The sequence below is a fragment of the Lagopus muta genome, chromosome 1 (assembly GCF_023343835.1).
Source record: "Lagopus muta isolate bLagMut1 chromosome 1, bLagMut1 primary, whole genome shotgun sequence".
Lineage (NCBI taxonomy): Eukaryota > Metazoa > Chordata > Aves > Galliformes > Phasianidae > Lagopus > Lagopus muta.
The window spans coordinates 10,959,096-10,985,125 of record NC_064433.1 but is presented as its reverse complement, the minus strand read 5'-3'; the positions used below and the strand labels follow the sequence as shown (position 1 = coordinate 10,985,125).

Sequence of the window (26,030 nt, the reverse complement as noted above, 5' to 3'; positions counted from 1 at the left end):
CTAGAAAAGCCCACAGTCTTTCAGATTTTCTTTGATTATTATATCTGTGACTGCATCAAAAACAAACCTGACATTCTGGGTGTCTGTGGCACAGGTTAGGTGACAATATATCTCCTTATCTTCTTTCCTTATGTTCAAGTCTAGGAATTGTTTCTTGATATAATTCCCAGCATCTTCAAATGTATTTAGTCCTAGTAGAAACACAGAAGACACATACTATATCTATACTGCCCATCCAAATTTAAATTGCAATTCCTCATTTCTTAAGTGAAATGCTCACAAGTGAATAAGACACTGTTAAGGACTTTAGAAAGAAAGCAGAAAGTGAGACAAACAGGGAGAAAGGAGGGACCATAAATTCTGGGAGAATTAGATACATAATTTGCTGCTGTTTGGCAATACTCCATTAGAGCAACTGCAGGTTTAGACACTGGTACTGGGACTCAGTGTAGATCTAGAGAAGGATGAGACATCTAGAAGCAGGCTGTAGTATGAGGGCCCTGCTGGCTCCCATGTGTCTATGAAGGTAAAGTGACATTGCTCCATTTACTCCAGCACAGTGTTTGATTCTCCCAGTGAAGCAGTGTGCAATTTTGGGTCACTGTACTGATAGATTATCGAAAAAAGAAGTGAAGCAGCTCTTTGTCTGGAAGTCCACACAATCTCTCTTCCATTAATATAATTTATTGAAGTATGCTTTATTTCAGACAATTCCTATCTGGAATATAGGAGGTTAATACTAAACTACTGGTAGCATTTGTTTTTATTCTGGCACTTTCTGGCATAGCTTCATGTATTCTCTTGCATTAGTTTGGAACAGCTGTCATTCTCTTTTTCCAGTAGATACGATTGTGACATACAAAAAGAGGCAGAATTCCTTTACAGAAATGGTTTTCCAAGTGGGGACAAAAGACCTGGTTGAAATATGTGAGTGATAACCCATTGGCTTCTACTGAAATAAGAATTGTTTTCATTATATAAGTCTTCAGCCATTTGAAACTTCTAGTTGTCTCAGATTCCTCTACTTGCAGTGGAGTGAAATAAGTGTCTCCAGAGACAGCTGACCCCAACCTAAGTACCCTGAGTAGGAGAGATGAATTCCAATGTCTTTCCCTTTCCTGTCTTTTGAGAAAAAAGGCTAGATGTTCAGGCAAGATGCCTAGTCTTTAAATGGCTATCTGTAGGTGATCTGAAGCAAAATCTCAATCATTTGAATGTATTTTCTTCTGAAAACCCCAAACTTACCATTGTATTCAGGAAAGCAGATGCTCAGATGAACTTTTGCTATTTTCTCTTGAAAGAGGTCTTTTTTGTTTAGAAACAGCACGATGGAAGTGGTTGCAAAGCAGCTGTGGTTGCAGATGCTGTTGAACAGCTGAAGGCTTTCATGCATTCTGTTCTGTTGTGATGCAAAAGGTAAACACCAAATCTTAACCCATATGCAATTTTTACTGTAATCTTCACTGACAAGAACCCGTACAGCATAATAGCCTTTAAATTGTTATAAGGGAACAGGAACAATTCTGATAAGCCATCAGAGAATGCATTAGAACTAAGCAGCAAAAAGGATTGTTTCTTCTGACTCACCACTTCTTTATCTTCCACCAGAACCATGTCATAGGCACTGAGTGCAGCACAGAATATGATGCAGGTCACTCCCTCAAAGCAGTGAATCCACTTTTTTCTCTCTGATCGCTGTCCACCCACATCAAACATCCTGTGCAGAAAAAAAAACACGTACAATGTGAGGCACTAACTTATAAGGATGTAGTCACACTGCTTATTTGCTGAGTGCAACTAGAGAAGGATGACAATCAAACATCCATTTTGACAAAATAGATATTTGTTGGTCTATTTCCATCTCAGCAGGAGAATTATGTATTATTTATGGCTTTATATGTAAAGGTTTAAATATCTGCACAAGGCAGACAGATATTCCTCTCTGTTGAGGAAGTTGGACTCTTCACAAGAGCTGAGGGCAGGACTTAGCTCTGCAGGCAAGGATTTTTCAGGACAGAATTCATACATGAAACATTCACAAAAGACTCTTAGAACGATGATCATGTGTTTATAGAATTGCTTGTGTTGAACTGACACACTCATCAGTAAGGCATATGATTGGAAACCAGACACTGTTTGATCCACCAGTTATGCTTCATTGGCTGGTGTGATTTTATATTTAGTCATTGATTCATTGTCCTTGTGTGATCATTTAGGTACTGTATAACCAGCAGTCTGTGTTTATGTGTAGAGGTCTCTGCCTTATCCATCTCATTTAGTTACTGTTTAAGCAGTAAATCATGGGGAACATAAATTTGTTCATTCACAGAGAGCAAAATGCAGAGTTGTCCTTCCCTGCATTATTTTACTCCAGCTTTTGCCAGAAATTACTGTCTTTGGGTAGAATCATATAAACCTTTTATGGACTTTTTGTGTGGGTTCCAAAACTAACTGAGCAAGTTAACTCAAGCTTCAATATAATAAAGTTTTGCCTAATATAGATGGACCTTCTGTCAAAATTTGTATTGTTTTTCTTAGCATTAGATTTCAAAATTACCACTTATATTTACAGTTTTACAATGATAAGGAATTGGTCTTTCTCTTCACTATTTTTCTCTGTGCAAAATGAGCATTTTTCAAGTGCATTGGCAAGGAAAAACAAGACAAGTCTGATTCCTTGTGTGCATGACGATTTTTCCCTGTTCAGTATGTTGCTGAACTGTTCTGAACTGTTAAACGTAATCCCCTTTTGCATTATCCATTCATTTAAGAAACTGTATTGGGTCTTACACTTTGAATGTATTTCCTGCAGTATCTAAAATCAAACAGAATTCATTTTTTCTAGCAATGAAAATTGATTCAGTAGGAGAAAATCAAGTCAGTAGTAATCAGAGAAATTTATTACTTGAAACACTTTTATTTTTTCAACACATCGATCCTCCTTTCTTCACCATCAGCAATACATCTGATCAAAACAAAATTTATTATCATTTTTTCATCCTTAGAAGAAATGAAATCCTTCCCAATTCTAGTGATGAATGACTTGGTTAGCTGAGAAGCAATTTGAGAAAACAGTGTTTTTAGTACATGCCATCTCCGTGATCTTTGTGTGTCTACTAATTTGAATTATTAGGAAATCAGGAGGCTGTTTTGGAACAACCACATATTCCCTGAGTTCAGTAGGCTAAACTGAGTGAGATCAACATAAACCATCTTGACTTTTGGTTGTGATTGGTGTCCAAAAGTCAACTGCCACTTTGTGTCTTCCTTGGTTTGTGGTATGCAAGTCTGAAATCAGAGACAAAAAAGGGGGAAAAAAAGGGAAAAAAAGAAACTACAAAATTTAATCTTTGGTGAAGTTTTACAAGCATATGTTATCATACAAATATGTACTCCCTTCCTGCAAGCTTTCAGCATGTGGTCCTGTGACTATTCATGAGGAGTCAAATTAAAATAGTAAAAGATCAAGGCCAGAGGCAAAGCTTATGGACAGTTTTTATTGTACTAAGCTTAGCTTGCTTAGTTCTTATCTTGTCACTCCAGAACTTGACATGCTGAAGTCGTGCCATGAGTGGTATATTTCTGATGTTAACATTCTTTTATCAAGATAAGCTAAGATAGTCTTGAAAGCTCTGCATTCTCCTAGCACTACTCATGGAAAATTGAGCCCCTCCAGGTGAGACTAGTTGTGAATTCATTTGTGTCAGCAGTACGTACAGTGAGACCTGAATAAATAAAATAAAACTTGCCTGATTTCAGTGAGACTCTTCCTAGCTTTCCAATGGACACTAGAGCAGGAGAGGACCTTTGGAGGTCAATCTCCTTTTAAAAATATTTCAGTGTATTCTCGCTTCTGGAAATCAAAGTCAGTTAATGAAAGAAATTAAGATAACAGGAAAGATAAATTATGTTAAAACAACAACATAATGGCTAAGAAGATAGCAAACAAAAAGCCACGTTTCGTGTGGAACTGCAGTACTGTGATATTCAGACTTTTACAGCACAAAGTGTTTTCTGCCTCAGTCAGTTCAGAAGAGGGTAAAAACTTCAGTGAATAAGGCATCTGTTCATGATTTCTTTTTATCCATGTTTGGTTTGTGACCCCAAGCTTCTCTGAAGTACTTCAACTAAAACTCATTCTGAGCACTGAAGTGTCCCTCTCTATATAGATGTTTCTATGGTGCTTATCAAACTAAGTGCAGAGTCATCAGGATCTCCCAGCTGTTTCGCATTGCTCTGGCAATGCAAACTAGCTGTAACTGGCTGGTTAAGATGGATTTATTGCTGCTCTGCATCCCTATAGATGAACAAAACTCTCAGATTGTTTTGTAGTGACTTCATATTACTTAAGTCATAAAACCATCAATTAATTTACTTGCATAATGCAACTGTGATGCAAAAAAGATGCCAAATACACTCTGTGTGTGTGTTTTCAATGTTATTAGGAACCTCTCCCTTGTTTACAGGCGTTCAGATAGGAATCTTATTTTCAGTTGTGCTAAATTTCATCTGGACCTACACACAATTCTAATATTTTATTCTGACTGGTAGCATTCATCTCATAGAGGGTTTGCAGTCTGATAATTTTATTCTCCATCTTGGATTAATTTTTTTATTTTACATAAACTGTGGTTGTAACTGTGTAGATGTTCAGATTTCCAGTGTAGAAAGCAGTCTGAAGTACATTAATCAGAGAAAAAAAGAACAGTATGTTTATGAGTAATACTACAGTATTTGGGATTAAGTGCTGCATTAGGAGAAGATTCTTCACTAGAGGGCAGTGGTCATAGAACAGGCTGCCCAGAGCAGTGGGCACAGCCACAAGCTGCCAGAGTTCAAATTGCTTTTGGACGATGCTCTCAGATATAGGGTTTGATTTTTGGTAGTCCTGTGTGAATTTGATGATTGTTGTAGGTCCCTTCAACTTGGCCTATTCTATGATTTTATGAAGGCAGTTTCCAGACGTGACCCATTTATTGGTGATAATAATTTTCTTGTTGTACATCTATTTTTAGGATCTTATTTGTACATGTAATCTGATCTCAGTTTCATCAAAGAGTCTGTGTGATTAAGTTAGATAATTTGGGAGATGTTTAATTGGCACAAGGGAAAAAGTAAGCCCTCTGAAAAATGTAAAAAATATAATCCTGATACTTCCTACAACTGTCTCTATAGACATTTTCTTGTCTAGTCTTATGTTCCTTAATGCACACTGTGGCCTTTAAACTAAGAATTAAATGGAATTCGATCCATAGAGAAAAGTGGGGCTGGGCTATAGAACAATTCAAATATATTTTAACATGAAATTACGTTTTTAGTTTGTTCACCAAGAGTAATTAAATCTTGAGTATCTGAAGATGTCAGTTTTTTTCAGTCAAATTTCTTAGAGACATTAATTTTGAGGATTTTTTTTTTCCTGAATGTTTTGCTTTTCACCTTAAAAGAGAATGACGGCATGCATGGCAATACATAATTATCCATGGGACATTATTTTTTTTTTTGCCAGCAGTAATGTATTCCACTGTTAAGAGCAGTTATTTCTGTTCCCAAATGAGGAGAGTGAAAGGTTGAGAATGCATGCAGATTAGTAGTCATCAAATGTTTTGCATGCTGTTAAGGACTTTTAGTTAGGCAAATTTCATAAATGTCACAAGCAATTATTCAAATAGCAGAATACAAACAATGCTTTGAAAACACTTACATATGTAAAATGTCCTTTTAGAACCTGATATTCTGAGATCTCCTAATAACAGTCCATTATATACTTAAAGTTGGAGTGCTGATATTAAAATATCTTCTTTGGCACATACAAAAAGAAGATTCAAGAATATAACAGCTGGATTAGTAGTAATATAATCAATGACTTTGAATGAAAAATACCTCAAAAAGGTAAAACCACACAAGCCTGACAAATGCATCTTTTGTACCTGAAGTTCAAGTCCTTGAAGGAAAACTGAGTCTCAATAATCCCAGTTGTTTTCACTCGGGAGTGCAAAACATCTTGCTCACTAGGCACGTAGTCAGGCATTGCTAGCCTATCCAAATCATTGAGATAACTAAGGAGAGTAAAAAGAAATGGTGATTGGTGAATTCAAAGGGTGAACCAAGCACGACATATTCACTAGTCCATTCATATTGAACTCCTAAATATTTTCTGTAAATTACATGCTTAAATACTTTTGTTTTTTATACAATCTTTATCCACAGTCTAGATTTTAAAAATATTACGTATATTAAATGTCATTAATTTAGTTGTATAAAATAAACATCTTTCTGAGAATTGAAGGTCAAGGAAATCCATGTTTTTCTCAGAAAGATGCTAAAAAACACCTTGTCAGGAAAGGGATGTTGTCCATTTCACTTCAGTAAATGGAAATTAGAACCACGGGGGAAGAACTAGACTGACTAGAAATAATGTAGCATATCAAACCATTCTCTTGTAATGCTATCTTCCTTCCCAAGTAAAAGAGAAGGCAGAAGAGTTTGGAGTAATTCACAGTTGGGGGCCAGTTTCCACCTAGTTAGGGGTCTGTTTGACAAGTTTACAAGAGGAGGGTGCATGACATTTAAAAATAAATATTTTGTAATAAAAAACAGACGTTTCAACTAAGCTGAGAACCCATGAGGTTAACAGTCTCAAAGCTAGCTGGAAAAGAGTGGACTATCTAGTTTTGTGTCTAGCATACAGAGATAAAATCTGCATGAAATGAGAATCTGAACCAGATCTTTGAAGCCAGTTCTTGGCCTTCCCCCAGCCTTCCTCCTTTCTCTTCCAGTGAGAAGAAACTTCTTACAAATGGCCGAATGGAGTCTATAAATCTTACTGACTGATCTAGGAAGCAATGCAAGGTAGTTTTTATTCAACAAAAGGAAAAAAAGAGGTGATATGTGAGTAGTTTTTTGACTACTAATCTTTCTAGCTACTGACACTCAAATAATGAAGTAAAATAAAAGCAAGAAACCACATAACAGTTGAAACACTTTAAAGCTCTTACACTGTCTCACTTGGCACCTTTCTTTCTGTAGTGTGTATTTTATCTCTGGAAAAGAAAACACAGACTCTCTAATGTTTCTTAGTGTTCATAATTTTTTTTTCTGCTGCAGTAAAGTCTGCTCAGCATGAAGCTTTGCTGTTTATCTTAACCAGAAAACTACCAAAACAAACCTCATAGTTTTCATTATTTTCTGCAATATTAATACATTTGTAAGTAAAAGCAAAAGCAAAGCCACTTCTGTATATATATTTATTGTAAAGATATGGTGGTGTATGGTTATAAAGACCATAAAATTCAGCTGATCCAAGTGCAATTGCAAGTTAATTATCTAATTAATAGAGCAAGAGATATCTTTGGATTCTTCCCACTGTTGTAAATAGCCCCAGGAGGGCACCAATGGCAGAATGGAGAGCTGGCCAGTAGATTAGTCCAAATGCCAAATCAGGCTCACATTAGCACAATGTTTTCTGTGTATGGGTGCCTTGCTGAAATGATCTGAAGATAAGAATACCAGAGATTTTTTTTTTTCATGATATATCCCTGGTCTTATCTAAAATTGACGAGTTATTACTAACCAGAATCTGACCATGCCTTTTTCTGCCAGGTGGAAGTAGCACCTCAAGCAGTTTCCCTGTGCAGGTACCTTTATCCAGCAGGAGGAGCTGCGGGAGCAGCAAAGGCTCAAGCTGCAGCTCTTGGAACGGACCTGAGCTGGAACAGCACTCTTCTTCAGGCCCAGGGGCAGATTTCTGCACTCCAGAACAATCTTTTGACAATCATCTGACAATCACTGTGCAATCATCTGTGCAGTCGTCTAAGTGCATAGAGGATTGCTGATCCCCAGCTGGATCCTGACCCTCCATGAAATCGGAGCTGAACAGGGCTAGTCTCTGTTTATGTGCCTGCCACCCCCCAGGTCTCAGAAAGCAACTTATGGTTTTTGATGGACTTATGTTTAACTGCTTGAAATCTTGAATGTATTGAAGTGCAGCTTCAGGTAAAACCTAGGCTGTTTCAATTCACTTTGTCCTTCATTTTGTCAATTTTAGAATTACCCAGGGGCAACAGACATTTTTAAAAACAGAAAGTTAAGAAGACTCACAGAATTGAGCTATTTAGTTTTGCTTGCTTTCCTCGGTTGAATGTCTCAGATACATTGTTGACATTATAGCAGGAGTAGCAAAAGCCTCATTCTTTCTCAGGTTAATGAGCAATAATTTTCATAGATTACGCTTGTGAAAAGTTCTCACTGCAGGCACCCCGTGCTGTTGCAGTAACAGCCAGGTGCCCAGCACCCTCAGGTTGTGTCACTTACTAGGCTGCTGAGTCATTGAGCTCGTACTCTGATGCCCTTGCAAAGCATGCCTGGATCCCACCGTCTTTCCACAGTTGCTGGATGAGTTCAACCAACTCAGAAGACATGTTGCTATCATCCAGATTTGTTTCCATGTCACGGAGTTTCCTTTCATCTTCCTAAGAAGAAATTTCAGTGAATATTCTGCAGACATACTGTCCTCTCTTTCTGGGTGTGCTTGGTTTACAAGGAATTGCAGTGTCAGGAAAATTTCTCTTTTTTTTTCCCATGTAACTGTGCTCACTTATGCATCCTTTTACAAGTTCACTTTCCATTAGTTAGTGCAAAACTTATACTCAGATTGTGATATGGAATTTTTTGCTTTTTACTGCTTTCTTTCATTCCTACATGGGCTCAGTTTCATCACTCTGTAGGTGTTCTCAGAAGGTCCAATTTTGAAGGAAGGCTTTTATTTTAAGACAGAAAAGCAAATCAGCTAAAATTCAGTGTAAAAGAGTAAGCATATTATGTGACTATATTAGGACAGAAATATATAGTAAATATAATTATAAATATATTTGGGAGAAAAAATTTCTAGTTCTAAAATGCGATGAGAAAGGAGGCAAAGGAAGTATATTTTTCCCTAGGAGAAGAAGAAACCTGAAAAATTCCAAATATTTTGTATGTATTTTCTAAATTCTTCCTTTTGCAGTCATTCCAAAAAGTCTTCATGCAATCTGTTACATTAAAAACATTTCTTTTCAGTAATGAATGCACTAAAAATAATAATAATAAAAAGAGTAAAATAGAGTTAAGCAGCGGGCAATTATAGACCATAATTCCTTCCAAGCTGTAGACAACTGAAGCAACTTGCAGTCAACAATTGCAAAAGTAAATATGAATTCTGACAGACGCTATTTTGTCAGGGAGTATGTTTTATTCAAAGGTGGAAAACATCTTCACAGTAATTTATAACAAATTATTTTAGGGATGTGGCATATTTTTTACATTTCACTAGAAGTTGCAGTCTGTAGAAATGTTGTGAAAATCAGCGACTGATCAAAAGAAAAAGATAGCAGGTTTTATAAAATAGTGGTAAAATTAAGACAACATGCAGATATAACATGCCCCATATAACATCCCCCCTGGAGGCATTCGAGGCCAGACTGGATGTGGCTCTGGGCAGCCTGCTCTGGTGGTTGGTGACCCTGCACATAGCAGGGGGGTTGAAACTAAATGATCATTGTGGTCCTTTTCAACCCAGGCCATCTATGATTCTATGATTTTATGATTCTATGATATAATGTGGAAAAACAGAAAGTTTTGTTTAAAAGAAAAAAACAGAACAGTACAATTGTCCTTGTGCGTTCAAAAACCCCACAAACAGCTCCATTCTACAGCCCCATCCTACAGGTCAGTGCTGTGATCAGCAGACCTGACTCATCATTTCTTGTGTATGCAGCTTCATTTGTCTTCAGGGCTGCTGTCTGGAGTGCACACATGTTCAGCTTCAAGATAAGAATTGCCAAGTTCTTACCTTGATGTTCTTACCTTGATGTTATCACATATCATTTAATGTTTATAACTGTTCTCCTGCAGTGCTGAAACTGTTGGTTCAGTAATGTATAATGAGAAGCCTTGAGCTCATTGGTTATTATGCAAAAGGTGACAACAGTGGATTTTATTTCTTATGTCAAAAAGGAAGATAGCAGCAAACCGAGTCTATCATAGCCCTGGTTTATATAATGTGTAGTTTGCCTTTGCTACTTTGTCTCTGCACTGCTTTCAGCGCTGAAGATAAGCTCAGTCAGTGCCTTAGTGACTTTGGCCGGGTAATTCTTGGCCAGAACTCAGCAAGAACAAAGTTCAACAGAAATCAAGCTTTATATCTAAAAGGTTCAAACTTATGTATGTGTAACGATTTCACGGAAGAAGCAAGCTAGTTTTGCGTTTGGAAGAAGGGATAATGTTTAGTAAATGTGAGTGAAACTCCCAGAATCTTTAAAACTTAGAGCCAGATTGCTCTTTTGTGATTCTGGGAGAATAGAAACAAGGCACTGCAAATGCCTTATACAGATGTAGTCGACTAAAGGCCTGTTCTGCTAATGACAGTGAAAATAAGGGTGTACTTACTGTGCTGTAAGTGATAAACTCACAATATCTGTATTTTCTGCATTTGGTTTGTATGATGCTAAGAAATAAACTGTGCCTATTTAACAAAAATTAAAAAGAATTTAAAAAATCAATTATTGGTTCTCCAGTCTGCGAAAACCCTTGGAAATAATTTCTGTGAAGTTAGCATAGATTTTTGGAAGAAGCTTTATGGGATCTTGCAGTGATCCTTCTAACTTCAATTTTGTTAAAATAAATGCATGCAAAGGAAAAAAAATAAAAGTTTTATATCTCTTTTGCACAGGAGTAATCCACAAATGAGCATTTGTCAAACTAGCTTTGGGCTTTCATATTTTAATTTTCTTGTTGAAAATTGAATCTTTATGTTGCTGCTTACAGCGTGGATTGCAGTAGTCTCCTAGGAGCAAGCAGTGGATACTTGGTGTATGTTCATTTCTGAGAAGCTGCTCAATGGTCAACTCGTGAAACAGTGACTTCTCCATCAGGGAACAAGTAATTCCAGGAAATTCTCAACTTGGATACTGGACAAAAAGCTTTATAGTTTAATAATAAATAGTTAATAATAATATCTGTAACTAGCTATTTCTTCCGTGAGAAGAAAACCCTGGAAAAAAAGGACGAAGTAAGGGAGATCCAGACAGCCCTTAGGACATTCATCAAACATGTCTAATATGGACAAAAGTTAAGTAAAAGTAAAGTACAAATTCGAAATGTTCTTCTTTTCTATCACTTATGTCTTGATATAGTTTAGACACACTGTTTTTGAACAGCCAGCATGGATTTACCAAGACCAAAGTTAACATAACTAACTTGTTTGCCTTCTACAGTAAAATTTGGTTTGTGAATAAAAGCAGAAGCAGAGTATGTTGCATATCCTCTTTGACATCTTTGCTCATAATGCTCTTATAATCACATTGAGCTGAAGAAATTATCAAGAAGGTTGGTAGAAAATTTATTAGATCATCCTTCCTGCATCTGGGGCCCCAGGCTTGGACACAGTACTCCATCTGGAGCCTCACAAGGGCAGAATAGGGGGGGACAGTCACTTCCCCTGTACAGCTGGCCACCCCTCTTCCAATGGAATCCAGGATACCATTGAGGGCTGCAAGTCGGAAGAATGATGAGTGAACATGTATGAACTTCCCAGAAAGTTTGGTATAAATAGGGAAAGAGGCTGAATTATGCAACATGGACAGAACTTATCTCAAGTTTAGATTTTAGATATAGGTTTTTTAAGGTTGGTCTGACTAAGGCCATGTAGACTGGCAGATGCATTCTCATGCAGTGCCTGTTACAATGGAGACTGGGCCATACTGAAGCGTATTCACATGGGCCTATATTCTGTATGCTGGTTTAGGGCACTTTTACATTTGTTTGCATGGTTTGTGAACATGAACTCTTAAAAGAATAAAAGAAGAAAGCATATATTTTTTTTAATTTTTGTCAAATGATCGTACATCCCTTAGTAACCACTGAATCATTTGTTTATCAGTTTTTAGGTCAAACTACCGTATGTCATTATAAAGAGATACAGACTTCTGGAACAAGGAGAGCTCCTTTCAGATAAGCAGATGTAATTCCCTCTAAGATGAATCGTTTGGGAATGTGCAGAATTTTCTGAAATTGGAACCAGTTGATATTCTGACAGACTTTGGAGAAATTCTCAGCAAGATCTGAATTTCTAACATCATACTAATCATTGCACTAGGAAGAAAAGTATGTATTTTCCTTTTAGCTCTTTCCCTGAAAATTCTGCAAGATTGACAGAAGACTGCAGGTCTTCTTACTGTAAATAAGCGGGCATTGTCAGTTTGTAAGAATCCTTCTTTGTTTTTTTGGCTCAAAGCTTGCTTCCTGAGGTATTCCTGAGGTATACTTCCATGAATCCTATTTAAAGTCTCCTCATAAAGTCTACAAGGCGCTGAAATCAGTGTTACAGGCTCCATTAAAGAAGTTGGACAATATGGAATGTTTTGTTTTTCCTCAGTGTTCTTGTGTACAGTACTGCAAAACACACCAGGAAAGTCAAACTCCACTTCTCTGCAGTGTCAATGTGTAAGCATTTCTTCTGTACACTGTGGAGGTCCCTGCCCAGGAGCAAGACAAAACTGAAGTATTCCCAACAATCTACATGACATTTCCTTGTGTGTTTGAGCCCCAGATTTCATTCTTAAAAGGGAAATACTTATTACAATTCCCAATATCAACAAATAAGTGCCTAAAGAGACAAGAAAATAATTTTTTTTTCTTATGTATTTTAATGTAAGGAAATCTTGTTGAATCCTAACACAAACAGTATTTAGTTTTCCCTACTGTAAAGCAGATACTCACCTCTCTTGCTTTACTGTCATATTACAATAAAATGAACAATGAACTCTTTTTCTTTATTCTATTAGAATCTCCTGTTATTTCAAAAGAATGTATTTTAATACCTACTTAAAGACAAAGAACTTCATACTCACAATTCTAGCTGGGTTTTCATAGCTGATCCCTAACTTAGTCATTGCTTTCATGATAGACAGGATAGACTGCACTGTGTTACTGTAAATGATAGGCCGGAACTCCATGCGTTCTTGGTATGTGAAACCATCTTTATGGATGATCCTGGAGTAAAAACAAACAAAAAAGTGTACAGGTAAAAAGGAAACACGAGAAAAGTTGGATCAAATTTTTGTTTTGTTTTGTATGAAAAAGAACTGAATCCATCTGGCTCATGGAGAAGCATTTATCAGTGGTTAATCTGCCTATTCTGGTGGAATGGATTAACAGTGGTTTCTGTAATGACACAAAGCTTGGTTTTAATTTCCCAGTTTTAGTGAATAGGTAACCTATGACTCAAAGTAATGCTGTATGCCTCCAGTACAGACCCCCAGCCCACTCCTATGGATTCAAAGGTGCATAGCTGGAGTTAGATCTCAAATATTTTACTATTAGAATATGCAGTATTAGACTTGGGCTCTTATATTTTTTGTTTAGTCACTACTGTTTTTAACTCGAATCTCACCTGAGCGGGAAAAGAAATGTAACTAAATTTCTGCACTGCAAGACACTTCTCAAGAAAAAAAAAACACGCATATTTCTCCGTGCATTGATTACAACTTCCAGTTCATGAAATATATTAATATTATTATCTATAATATCTTTGGGAAGATAAGTATTATTCAGGAGAATTTGCCCTATATTGTAAAGGTCAAGGAACTTTAGCTGTCAAATTCAGTTCTTCAATTAATATGATTCTGAAAGAGGGATTGTAATTTCATAATGTTCCCTGACTGAACGATGGTGTGGGGTTAAAATTCTCCAAGATCAGTGTGCAGATTGTGTCTTGATGGAAAAAAAAATAAAATTGGTTCACTTGGAGGAGTTTGATACAGCTCGATGGTGGTGTAGTGGATTGGGGATGGCCTAAGCCATGACCTGTGTACAAAGCACCATGTAGCCCAGAGATCCCCACTGCTGTAGCTGGCCTCCTTTAATGAGTCAGATCACCTTAAAATCAAAATTCTTTGAACTCTCATCAGAAAATACAGAACATTGTATTTAAGCATATTTTCGCCACCTTTCCACTTGCTACCTGTGAAAGTAGGTGCTTTTCTATAACAAAATATAAAGCAGCTGAAACTTGAAGCACATGAGCTTGGTTTGACTGCTTTGAGCCTCTCACAGTAGTGCCCAGAACAGAATGTGTGGGGAAGATGAGTGTTTTGCCTGGGGCTGCAAAAATCCAGGATAAGAGTGAAGGCAAGACCTTAATGCAGACTCCAAATGACTATTTTATATGTTGTTTTCATGCTTTCCTTTGAAGAACAAAGAGAGGAAGAACATTTAAGATCTTGAAATAAAACAAGAATATATAATTACAGAACAAAACCTTGTTTTTGCTGAAGGCTTTTTATGTGCTATTTTTTTTCAATGTATATGTATTTATGTCCTCTGGAAGAAGATATGTTAGCCAGCCTTTTAAATCAGTGGTGAATTTTGCTGCTTTTATTAAACATCCATCATTCTTGTGTCATCTTGTTGTCACCTTGTTTTAAAATCCTTTCTTAAGAATGATATATGTATAGCCAGAAAAAGCTTTCTATCAAACAGAAAATCTTCCTTGGATAAAATAAACAACCTATGAAAATTACATGCAGGATGCTGAATCTGTGAAGTGTTTTTTTCTAGTCATAATATCTAGATTATGTGCCTATGGGAAGAAAGATTTCATTTTAATTATTATTATTTTCACACAAGGTGGATCTCTTACCAGATAGGTGGCATTGGTTCAGTCTCAGCGGGCTTGATAAGTTACCAGATAATTTTTTTTCTTTTTGTTTACTGGACTGTTATAGTTCTGAGACTTACAAAATAGATTTGCATTGAAAATCCAAGGCACAGAAATACACAATTTGGTTTTAAACAAGTTATCTCACACATTGGAAATGTGAGAGTCAGAAATGAGGAGGTCCAGAAGAGCATTTTTATTTCTCTTTTTAGTTTTGCTCCATAACCATCCTAGCTTTTTGGGGGAGCTTGTAACACATTTGTATTCAGAGCATCAGAAGATAAATACTGTGCAAAGCTAAGTGGAATGTTTTAACTTTGATTGAAATTTTCACTCTGGGAAGAATGAGGTTTAGGAATTAGAAAATTATATTAATAGGGGTAAAATAAATCTAATTTTGGTGAGAATTTGTGTTTTTAGCAAAATGACTCCCTGTGTAAGTATTTATCAGTCTTCTCTAGAAAATGTTATACTTAACCAAAAAATCAACTTTTCTTAAACTGTAAATTTTCCCTTTTTAGGAAAAAAAAAAATGGTTATGACAGAAAGTTAACATTTTGTGTGAAAAGGGATAATTTTCATCAACATTTTTATTGGAAAATAGTTCATATTTGGGCTCAGATTGGCAGCTCATATATGTGCAAGTCTTCAAGTAACTTAGCTTTGTCATTTTCTGACCTCTCTTTGGAGCTGTTTAGGGTTATCTGCTTTATTAAAGTGCTCAGGTCAGAGGAACATCTTCAATCCTCTCCTAGTTTGTGAAGTTTTCAGCCCAATACATTTCAATGGTTTATTGCATAGTAAGTGTTTCCTAACTGCAACACGAAACAAAAATGAAGTCATCCACCACTGAACTGGAACAAAAAATAATTAGGCAACTACTGAATGCATGGTATTAAATCAGTCCAATTAGAAAATGAGGTGCTTAAGTAGTAGCAAATTGGTTTTATGGTATAACAGTTTTTACTCCACTTTTTAAAATATGTTGGTGAAGATGCAGAATGCTGAGGAAGATGAAGCATTTAGGAAAACTTGAAGTAGAAATAATATTTCTGATTTAGTGAAACATTTTTTTTTCTTACACAGGAAGAGAGTGGAGTCATGACTTAATGGTTACTATGCCTGTAATTTTTTCCTGTACAAGGGCTGCTCTGAAAGTAATGCCTCCTATTTTATGGTGTTGGCTTATGATGTCAAAGGCAAATGGTGGTGGTAGAGTATAGAGGTTGAATCTTTCCACCAGTATTCCTTTGCAGTTTTTTGCTGGGTAACACATGACAGCAGAGGGGCAGTCTGACAAAATGGCATCTGACATGGAAGTATGTATGAAGAAAAGTAGTGAATTCCTCCATGTGGAAAAAATAGCACTCACTGACATTCATTGATATTTGCTGAATATTTATGGAGAAATAACACTACTGACTTCAATCTGTGTGGCATCATGTACATGTTGAACACATTTCTACCACAAATATTCTTGCAGTAGTTTTATGCACAGTCACCAATTCTTCTATACCAGTTAATCCAAATTTGAACAGTGATTTCTGTATTTGGGCTTGTACAGTCTATTTTATTCCCTTTTGATTATAGTATGATTACCCTGTCATACAGCTCACCGTATGGGTTGACAACTAAATATTTTCTCATCTGAACTGTGGAAGACCTGAGAACAATCATTCTGGCCACTGGCAGGATCTAGAATAATAACATGGAAACCAACAGTGTTCTATGGAATTCAGTTTGGAAAAACAATGATGGAGCACTATTTTTATATAATGTGAATGCTTCAATATTTTCATTTGATATACAGTGAAATAAAATGAAATTAATAAGGACTAAATTAAAATTGAGCAAAGGGAGATGATTGACATTGTGAAATTAAACTGTGGAACTACTTGCCATTGAATAATGCACACGTTTACATTGGTTCAAAGGGATTCAGGAGAAACCAGATATGAAGTAACTGAAGGCTTTTAAACACAATGATACCATCTCTGGTTCTCTGCTTCAGGATGCTGCCTGACTCACAGATCACCAGATACCAGCAGGATATTTAGTGAAAGTATTACAATGTGCTTCCATGTTTGGTTTGTTCTGGAAACATCCTCCAATAGATACTGGAGAAGATGGGATAGTAGGTTAGGTGGATCTGTTATGGCCCATTGTTTTATATCTCTGTGATCTGTAACTCCTACCAAAGACAATTTTGAAGCTTCCCTGCTCTTCAGCAAGAAGATGTGCACGATTTGAGCAGATTTGATTACCAGTCCAGCTGTGTGCCTTAGTCACTTTGTGTTGTTGAATAAAAACTTGATTTTAATGATGTTTCTTTGCATATTATTCAAATAAGCATAAATATTGTATTAAGGCATTAGCTAGATGACTTATGCTACAAATAACAATTTCAACAACTGATATGAATATTCATGTACTTACTTCATTTGCTTTACAATAGTGCTCTTTCCTGACTCTCCAGCACCTGCAGAAAGGGAGTATTAAGATGTGATTGATACATAAGTAAGTAGCAAATATTAAAAATACCAGTCTGGAACAGAATTTTATATCTATGAGGAGCGATACAGATGTTCCAGATCCTCATTGCACTAACTATAACCCTCTCCAGCAATTTAAAAAGATGAAATCTTGGACAAAGTATTAATTCTGAAAAAGGAAAGGAATTCTTTAAAAAGAAAGGAACATGTAGTCAATTAAAGCAAAAACATGGTCTCTTCAATTGTTAAAGAAATAAGGTAAGGATTTTATTTTGATTGTGTGACCATCAGCTGGGTATATGGGCAAAAAGAGATGGAAAAAGCTCCAGCTCCTGAGTGTTGTTCATTACATGATTCGTAGCTTCTCATCTAATGTGTTTCATGACTTTTATAAGCCAAACCCTCCAGTGTGTTTGAACAACTGGAAAAGTGGAGTATCTGCGCAGTTTATGTCATGATGCAGAGGAAGCACATGAGCAAATGTCTTGATAGTGCTACATTGACTCTGTTCCATGTTCTACTGCTTTGAGAGGGAAACCTACCATGTAGCCATGTGCCATGTCGCAGACACAGCTTGGGAATGGTTCCGCAATAAAATCCCGCAGGCTCTTGGTTGCACAGACATTTTTCAGAAGTGGAGTTAACTTTTGGTTAGAGCACTCTGATGAATTTGGCCTTCTCATCTCATGCAAAGTTGGTAATTGCAATAGAAACCTTTCCACTGGAAATTAGTGTGAGTTTAACTAATTTTAATTTCTGTCAGTGAGATTGGTGAGGAACAGGACTTGACTACACCTGCCAAACAAGGGCTAGATTTTAAAAGCACTTGAAGAGAGGATTTAATTTTGCATATGAATCCTTGGAACAAGATCATTACTCTCCTTTTTTCAGGTTATCATTTACTTCATTGGACAGTGTTGAATACTTTTGACAAAAGAGAAAACCTGAGACATAATGACTTAGGGGCTCCTCAATGAATGGAAAAAGCAAGATAATTTCCCAAACAGATTTTGTAAATCTAACAACATTTAAGTGACAGAGATTAATTTACTCAATTAATTTACTCAAGACAGCAAATCATACGCAAAACATTTTCTAATGCCCACAATTGGAACAGCAGAAAATGTGAGAGAAAAACGTCAAGCCTATGCAAAATGATCTGATGCTGCCATCTGCCACAGTTTGAACAAAATGCAAATTTGCTATGGATCTTTTTTTATGTCCTCGATTCCTCTCTGAAGAACCTGGTAAAAACCTATTGGTGAGACAGCATTTGCAGCACTTTCTGTAGAGAAACAAACAAGCAGTTGTAGGAATTCCTACATTCATCTCATGGAAAGATCACAGAATCACAGAATTGTAGGGGCTGGAAGGGACCTCCAGAGATCATTGAATCCAACGCCCTGCAAAGCAGGACCCATGCAGCAGTCTGCACAGGTAGCTGTGCAGGCGGCCTTGAATATCTCCAGAGAAGGAGAATCCTCAACTTCCCTGGGGCAGCCTGTTCCAGTGCTCTGTCACCCTTACTGTGAAGAAGTTCCTTTGCATATTGGTGTCAGGAAGCATAACATAGAAATGAAGCTCTCTGCCAGATCTGGAAGACAATGGTAAAATAGAGTAGGCAGTAATAAATTGTATCTTATGGAAGCATTTCTTTACCTCTGTTCATCTCTAATTTCATTAGAGTGGTTGGGATTTGAAGGGACCTTGGAGACCATGAAGTTCCAACTCCCTGTTGTAGGTAGGGACACCTCCCTCTAAACCAAGTTGTTCACAGCCCCATCCATCCTGGCCTTGAATGCTCCCAGTAAGGAGGCATCTACAACTTCAGTGGACAATCTGTTATGGTGTCTTTCACCAACCTCACATTAAACAATTTCTTCCTAATATCAAGTCTAAATCTACCCTCTTTCAGCTTAAAACCATTTCATCTTGTCCTATTGCTACCTACCCTTATAAAAAGTCCCTCCCCAGTTTTCTCGTAGGCCCCTTCAGGTTCTGGAAAGCTGCTATACGTTCTTCTCGGAGCCCCAGGCAAAGACAGAGCCCCTCATAAGGGAGGTGCTCTAGCCCTCTGAAACAACAAATGACCCCCAGACATTGGCTTTTCTCTGGAGTGTTCTTTCACTGTAGCAGCATTTGTACCCCAGGAGATGGGCCAGAAACAATTTACTTTGCACCTGCTTCCTCTCTTGCTTCCCCTTCCTGTACAGCGGGCTCCTCAGGATGGGAGTGCAGGGCCAAAGCTGCATTTCAATGCTCTGCAGAATCTTCTGCTCATGCAAACAACAGAAAAAACATTGGGTAGCCCCTGCAAGACTGCAGGGGGAGCTGAGGGTTGCTTTCCTTTAGGAAGTGGTGTAGACAGAAATTGTAATCTAGCCCAAATTTTCTACGTAACATAGTAGGCCTTAGGCTGAAATCAGTCTTGTCTGAAAGCTTGGAATGTTTAACTGGCTTTTGAATAACAATCTGCAAAGATCTGTGAAGGAATCTGCCTGATGGGGACAAGTAACATGCCATTTCCTGTATTTTGCATTTCACATGCAGTTGATTTCAAATTTATCTTTGATTTCTATATCTCTATTTGGATGCCAGATTTCCTAGAGATGAATAAAAATATGGAAAATAAAGGCAGAAATATCTCAGTCAATGCCCGAAATTCTTGCTGTGCTCTTGGGAGTCAAAAGATATTCGCTGTGACCTGGTGTGTGCTGCATCCTCTTTCACACTGTTCTTAACAAACAGACTGGCAGCCTGTAACTGCCTCTCTTGGCTGGGATGTTTTGAACTCAGCCTCCCAAGTTCGATGCTGATCTGTGCTTCTGGACTCACTGTGGCTTCAGGGAAGACTGAAAAAGAAGTGCATTATGGTATGGCTGAAAGCATGGAGCTGCTGCAGAACCTCACCCAGCAGCGTGACATGATTTTTCCTTTGCACCAGGAAGTCTCAGCCTCTACAATGCACAGAAGTATACAGATAGATCAGGAATAGAGAAAAAAAAAAAAAAAAAAAAAAAAGGAGGTGCCTTGAAAGTCAAGGATACTTGCCTGAATTCAAAGTAGAGATAAAACCAAGACGTCAGCTGCATCCTGACTCCCTCTACTTTCCTATGCAGAATCACAGACTGGTCAAGGTGTGAAGGACCTCTGGGTCCATCTGCTACAGCCTCTGCCCAAGCAAGGACACTCAGAACAGGGTGCCTCCATGTCCTGAAGACTTGTGGAGGTCTCTGAGGAGATGACTCCACATCTGCCTCTGAGCAGCTGTTGCAGTGCTCTGTCTGCACAGTAATGATATACTTCCTGGAGTTCAGATAGAATGTTCTTACAGTTTCTGCCTATTGCCTCTTGTCCCATCACTGGGCACCACTGAAAAGAACCTGGTTCTGTCCTTCAGATATTTATGGACATTGATGAGATTCCTTTGAGTTTCCTCCAGGCTGCAAAGTCCTAGATAGCTTCCTCAGACTTTTCTCACAGGAGAAGTTCTCCAGTCCCTTTGTCATCTCATTGGTGCTACAATGGATTCTTTCCAGTATGCCCATGTCTCTTTTGCACTGGAAAGCCTCAACCTGCTGCCAGTACTCTGCCTAATGAAGTCCAGGATATGTTTAGTTTTCTTGGCAGACAGTGCACTGCTGGCTCATGTCCAACTTGGTGTCCACCAGCACCTCCAGGTCTTTTTCTGCAGAGCTGCTTTCCATCTCATGTCCCCAGCATGTCTTGGTGCACAAAGTTGTTTGTCCTCAGATGCAGGACTTTACACTTCTTGTTCACAAACTTTGTGAGGTTCCTATCAACACATTTATTCAGCATGTCACCGTCCCTCTGGATGATAGTACAGTCCTCTGTCATATCAGCCACTCCTCTTGTTTTTTGTGTCATAAAAAAATTGCTGAGGGTACAGTCTGTGCCATTGCACAGATCATTAACAACTATGCTTTGTTTGAATATTTGTGGATGCCATGGAGAGTAATAAATCCCTTTCAAGATTAATGTGTGCTGAGCTGTTGAAGAAGTTTTTTTTTTTTTTTTTTTTTTTTTTTTTTTAAATATATTGTGCTTCTTTTCTGTATCAAAAGAAATAGCTGTTATCTCTTTACAGTTATTATTTATATGATAATAAAGGTTTGGTTTAGGAAATTTTCCAGAAGGAAAAGTAAGAAAATAAAAAGTACTACCACCTGAATATTTTGTTTGAAATTTGTTATGGAAGCCACTGACTTTCATGTGAAATGGCAAAAAATGGAGAAAGAAAATCGTCAAATTAAGATCAGAACATGTGTCTCACCTCTGCCTGAGACTTACCTGTGGTGCTTAAAGCTCTCAAAATCACAGCTTTCCGATCCTCTTACCAAACTGAGCAAATTTATGCACAGAAGGAAACTGGTAAAGAGATCTAAGTTCTCAATTAGCCCTCTTCTCTCTTGGTGGTATAAAGTTCTTAAATGTCTTCCCCACTCATCTCCCCAAAAGTAAAAAAATAAATAAACTATTGTCTTCCAGTCAACAGGATTATTGTTCTCAAAGTCTTTGCTTTTAGAACAGATACTGATAGCAGCAATTTTAACCTGTCCCCAGAACTATGGTAATTGTGAAGGATTTGATTCATTTTAACTGTCCACACTTTGAAACTCTGTATTCAGACCCACTATCAGAGATCTGTATTCAATGGAGGCAAATATTTGTGTCTAAAACTAAAAAAAAAAATTCACTGGACTTTTCATCACTTCATCACATCACAATCATGAGGTAGACTAAATACTCTAAAAGCGAGTACTTCCAAGTGAGATGGGGGTGGCCAGCACTCACCACTGGAAGCTCTCCTGAACTAATAAACTTGAAAGTTGTAATCAACTTCAAAGTTCTAATAGTTGTCTGATCTACAGGTGAGTTCTTCTTTCTGTGAAATGTCGCTGTTGATATGTAATACTGTGAGTACCAGCTGTTGTGGTGTGCTTTGCAATTTACATGCAAATTACAGGCTGGCCTACGAAGTACGAAAACTTCAGGCAATGTGGTACAAGGCTTGACCATACCTATTTCCTGAAGCAAAAGAAATAAAACTTTCATCTTAGAGTTCTGGCATGATTTTTTAAAGTAAAAACATGCAGAGAGTAAATTTCTGGCATGGATGGCCTTGGTACCACAGCAGCATTTAGCAGAGAGGGCTTAGACCTCTTGGCTACTAGGCAGCTTCTCAAGAACATGATAAAGGGACATCATTTTTCTATTGATTCCTCTCCCTGTGTGTGTGTGTTTTTAAACAGCAAATTATCAGCTCTGTGTACAGAATGTGTTTGCTGAGATTAAGGAACATGATACAAACAACTGCGTTATCTTTTGTTTCTGTCTGTCATTCAATTTGTATAAAATGATGTATCACAGGACATAACAAGCTCACAGCTGGTCGTGGCTGTTTCTCAGAGACATCTCATTAACACAGAGGGCAAGTCCCCCACCCCTTCTGCCCTGCCTTTCCCTTCTAAAAAGCTCGTAGAAATCAGAGTATTCCAGTTATGTCATTTGTCCCACCACATTTCCATGATTGCAACTAGGTCATAATTTTCTAATTGCAACATTATTTCCATCTCCTCTTGCTTATTACCCATGTTGCGTGCATTGGTGTAGAGGCACTTCAGCTTCTTGGGAGAACCTCCCAAATTCCTCTGGGACAAATCAGAAGTTCTCCCATTCTTCTCGAAGTGACAGTGCTCCCTGGTTCTTCTCAGTCACTCAGCACTACATCCCATTTCTCCATCAAATCTAGCTAATCTAGCTTAAAGTTCTGGTGATAAGGCCAGATAGCTGGCTGCCCTGATCACCAGCTGGCTATAGAAAAGTTGATGTGGTGCCCCTAATACACACTGCTTCAGCAGATGTTCAACAGAAACCTTCACTCTAATTTAGACTGAAAACAGGCCTAAGTTTTATTCACCTCAATTTTTTTTAAGACCAACTAAATGCAGGTTATTGACTGTCTGTCTGTCTGTCTGTCTATCTATCTATTTATTCATCAAGTGTTTTGTTCCTTGTAGTCTAGATCCTAACAGCTCCCCAGAAGAAAAGCCTTTCCAAAACAGCATCCAGACACAAACTTGAATTTTTATTCTGTGTATTATGAATAAAAGTAGATAACATAGAAATACATACTATAGAGAAAACTGGTAAAAATGTATCAAGTTCAGGTGGTTGTCTTGTTTCATGAATAGAATGTGAATAGTTGAGAATGAAAAATATCAAACGAATTAAATTGAAGTCTTTTTCATATAGCTTGCAACTGATCTCAGAGCATTTTACTAACAGAATTGTAATGCTGAATAATGTCAAAAATAAAAAGACTGTATATATAGGAAAACTTTCTGTGTTAGTGTTCTTAATAATAAATACATACATATTTTCTAGAAGTAAGTTTGTGTCCAGTGTAAGACAGCCCACAGTGAGTGCCAAGGTTTGAAGATCAAAATATATCATCAAGCTGCTTATCTTACAAGTTTCTTTTTATTCTCTAAGTTCCTCTTAAGGATGTAATGTATTTCCTTTGTGGATCAGTGTTGGTCAGAGGCAGGATGCTGGAATAAATATGATTCTGGTTTTGACTAACTTGACTTTGACTCAGCAGGACCAATATTTTTTATATTATTTTTAATAACATTATTTCATTTTACTACCTTCTGTTCTGCTATCTGCGTTTTTATGCATTAAAAAAAAAACCTTCCTAAGGGCTTCTGTAAAAATGGAGTGGAAGAGTTTGGAAAACAATAAATTTCAGTAAGTGATAACATGTGAGGGTTTTCTATTTAACCATTTGTATCGCTTAATCCTGCTGTAAATGAGTGCATATAGTATCATATGAAAAGTCTGTATTACATTCTGCATAATTAAGCATCAGAACATTTATTCTAAAAGCAACTTCTCATTTCTCAAATCTTTACATTCTTTTACGTTCTTAAAGATTTATATAATTTAAAATTGCATACTTAGAATCACAAAATGGCTTAGGTTGGAAGGGACCTTAAAAACATATATTCACCTCTCGTCCTATAATTACATGATCATTTTCAGCCCATTCCTTGTGTCTTAGTCGTTGGCTTCATACATATCAACAACCAGAAAGTATGCTGTACTTGTGTTACAGGATTATTTTCTTCCAGTAAATTAGTACATTCAGAGAGATTCACTGTTCTAAAATTTTAGAGCAAAATAACACATCAGTGAAAGAATATTATCAACAATTTTTATTTTATTTACCCAACAGTAGTAGTTTGACTGTCCTGGCTTCCCTCTCTGCATCTTCCTGGAGTTTCTTTTCCAGCTCTCTGGATCTCCTTGCTGACTCCTTGCTCTCAGAACTGGCTCCACCGCCCATCTTGAGGTATTCACAATCCTTTCTTTGTCCCAACTGATTTACTTCTAGATAGACCAATTGCTTTTATTACAGAAGGCCAATAGCCTGTTCTTTGAGAAAATCTAAAAATCCCGTTCAACCCCTGTGCTCAGCTTTCAAATCAAGTTGTCCATTTACATGTGTCAGATGATCTGAAGACATTACAGTCAAGGATTTGCATAGAGACATAAAATGTACTGTTGTGATGCCATAGAACCAAGATGATGTACTCAAAAATAAAAACCAGGTCTGGATGGTTCTCTGTCCTTGTTTGGATGGGATGCAGCCTCACCCATTTCAAATAAATATGCAGAATGACTTCAAATGAAAAAAAGTTGGGAGCAGCTTAAGGGAAAAAATTTCAGTGTATGAATCAGTCTTTGTGCTGTGGAGAAAAAAAAAAAAAGATTTATATGTCTTCGAAGCATTCTAAGTTGTCATAAGTAAATATCTTTGTTATCTAATCGAGTTATTAATCAGCACGCAGTATGTTCAATGTATTTTCATGTTATGGCAAGTGCATTTATTTACTTGTAATGATAATAAGTTTTTCACTGTGGTTTATAACATCTTTTATTATAGTTTTGTGTGATCATTCCTTAATGAATGTAATTGTGCTTTTCCATTGCCCTGTGATTATGTTATCAGTTATCAGTTTCAGCTGAGAGTACCACACCTTTTTATGAGGAGATAAGACAGGAAAGAGGTCAGATTCTCCTCGTTGATGTAATTATTTTCCTAGCTTTTTTTGCTCAGAGCAATTGCAATATAGAAGTGTTTTTACGTAATATGGTGGGTGCGTATGTTGTCAGCAGTGTATGGAGAAAATATACTCTATTGTAATTCACACCTGGCTGAATTACCGTCAAGACTAAAAGATTGAAAATACATCCTCTTTGGTCTCTTCTCCTTGGATTAAGAATTAAAATAAGTCTCATTATTGGTGTGCAGTACCATGCAATTAACTGCAATTTTATTCATTTTATATGCAGTATTTCAGTTATATTAAATGCACATATTTGTATAAAATTTTATGGCAATTTTACAGTTATTGACTAGTAATAGTTGGTAATGCTCTGACTTCACAAGATTTAGCCTGGAAATAATGTTTAAGGGAAGTGTAAGCATACAGGTGTGTTTGAGCGATATTAGATAAATTATCAGACCAGAAGAAAAATGAGGAAGAAGATCAGAAGGAAAGTATTTCACTCGTCCTGTTCAACAGAAAAGTAACTTTCTCCTAGCAGCAATCCAGATGTACCAGGAAGGGAACCAACACTGGGCCATGAAGGTGGGAGGGAGAGGAATGAAGATGAGCAATGTTCCTAATGAGTGATCCATGAGAGTAGGGGAGTGCTGCCTTCTGAGAAAAGACAGGCCCTCTGCTGTTCTGGTCCCATTTATTAGTGAGTGTCACTTCCTACTTAAAAAAGACCACATAATGCAATAAAGATCT

At 37.2% G+C, this 26,030-nt stretch overlaps 1 protein-coding gene across 1 annotated transcript; it reads right to left on the bottom strand.

Moving 5' to 3' along the window:
- Positions 1-24,556, bottom strand: GNAT3 (G protein subunit alpha transducin 3). Its single transcript, XM_048953573.1, has 8 exons — positions 24,439-24,556; positions 17,129-17,171; positions 12,885-13,026; positions 8,311-8,468; positions 5,928-6,056; positions 1,588-1,717; positions 1,246-1,399; positions 1-191 (listed from the first exon to the last, which is right to left on the bottom strand). Exons 1-8 carry the CDS (start codon positions 24,554-24,556, stop codon positions 1-3), a joined length of 1,065 nt encoding a protein of 354 aa, XP_048809530.1.
- Positions 24,557-26,030: the final 1,474 nt, after the last annotated feature.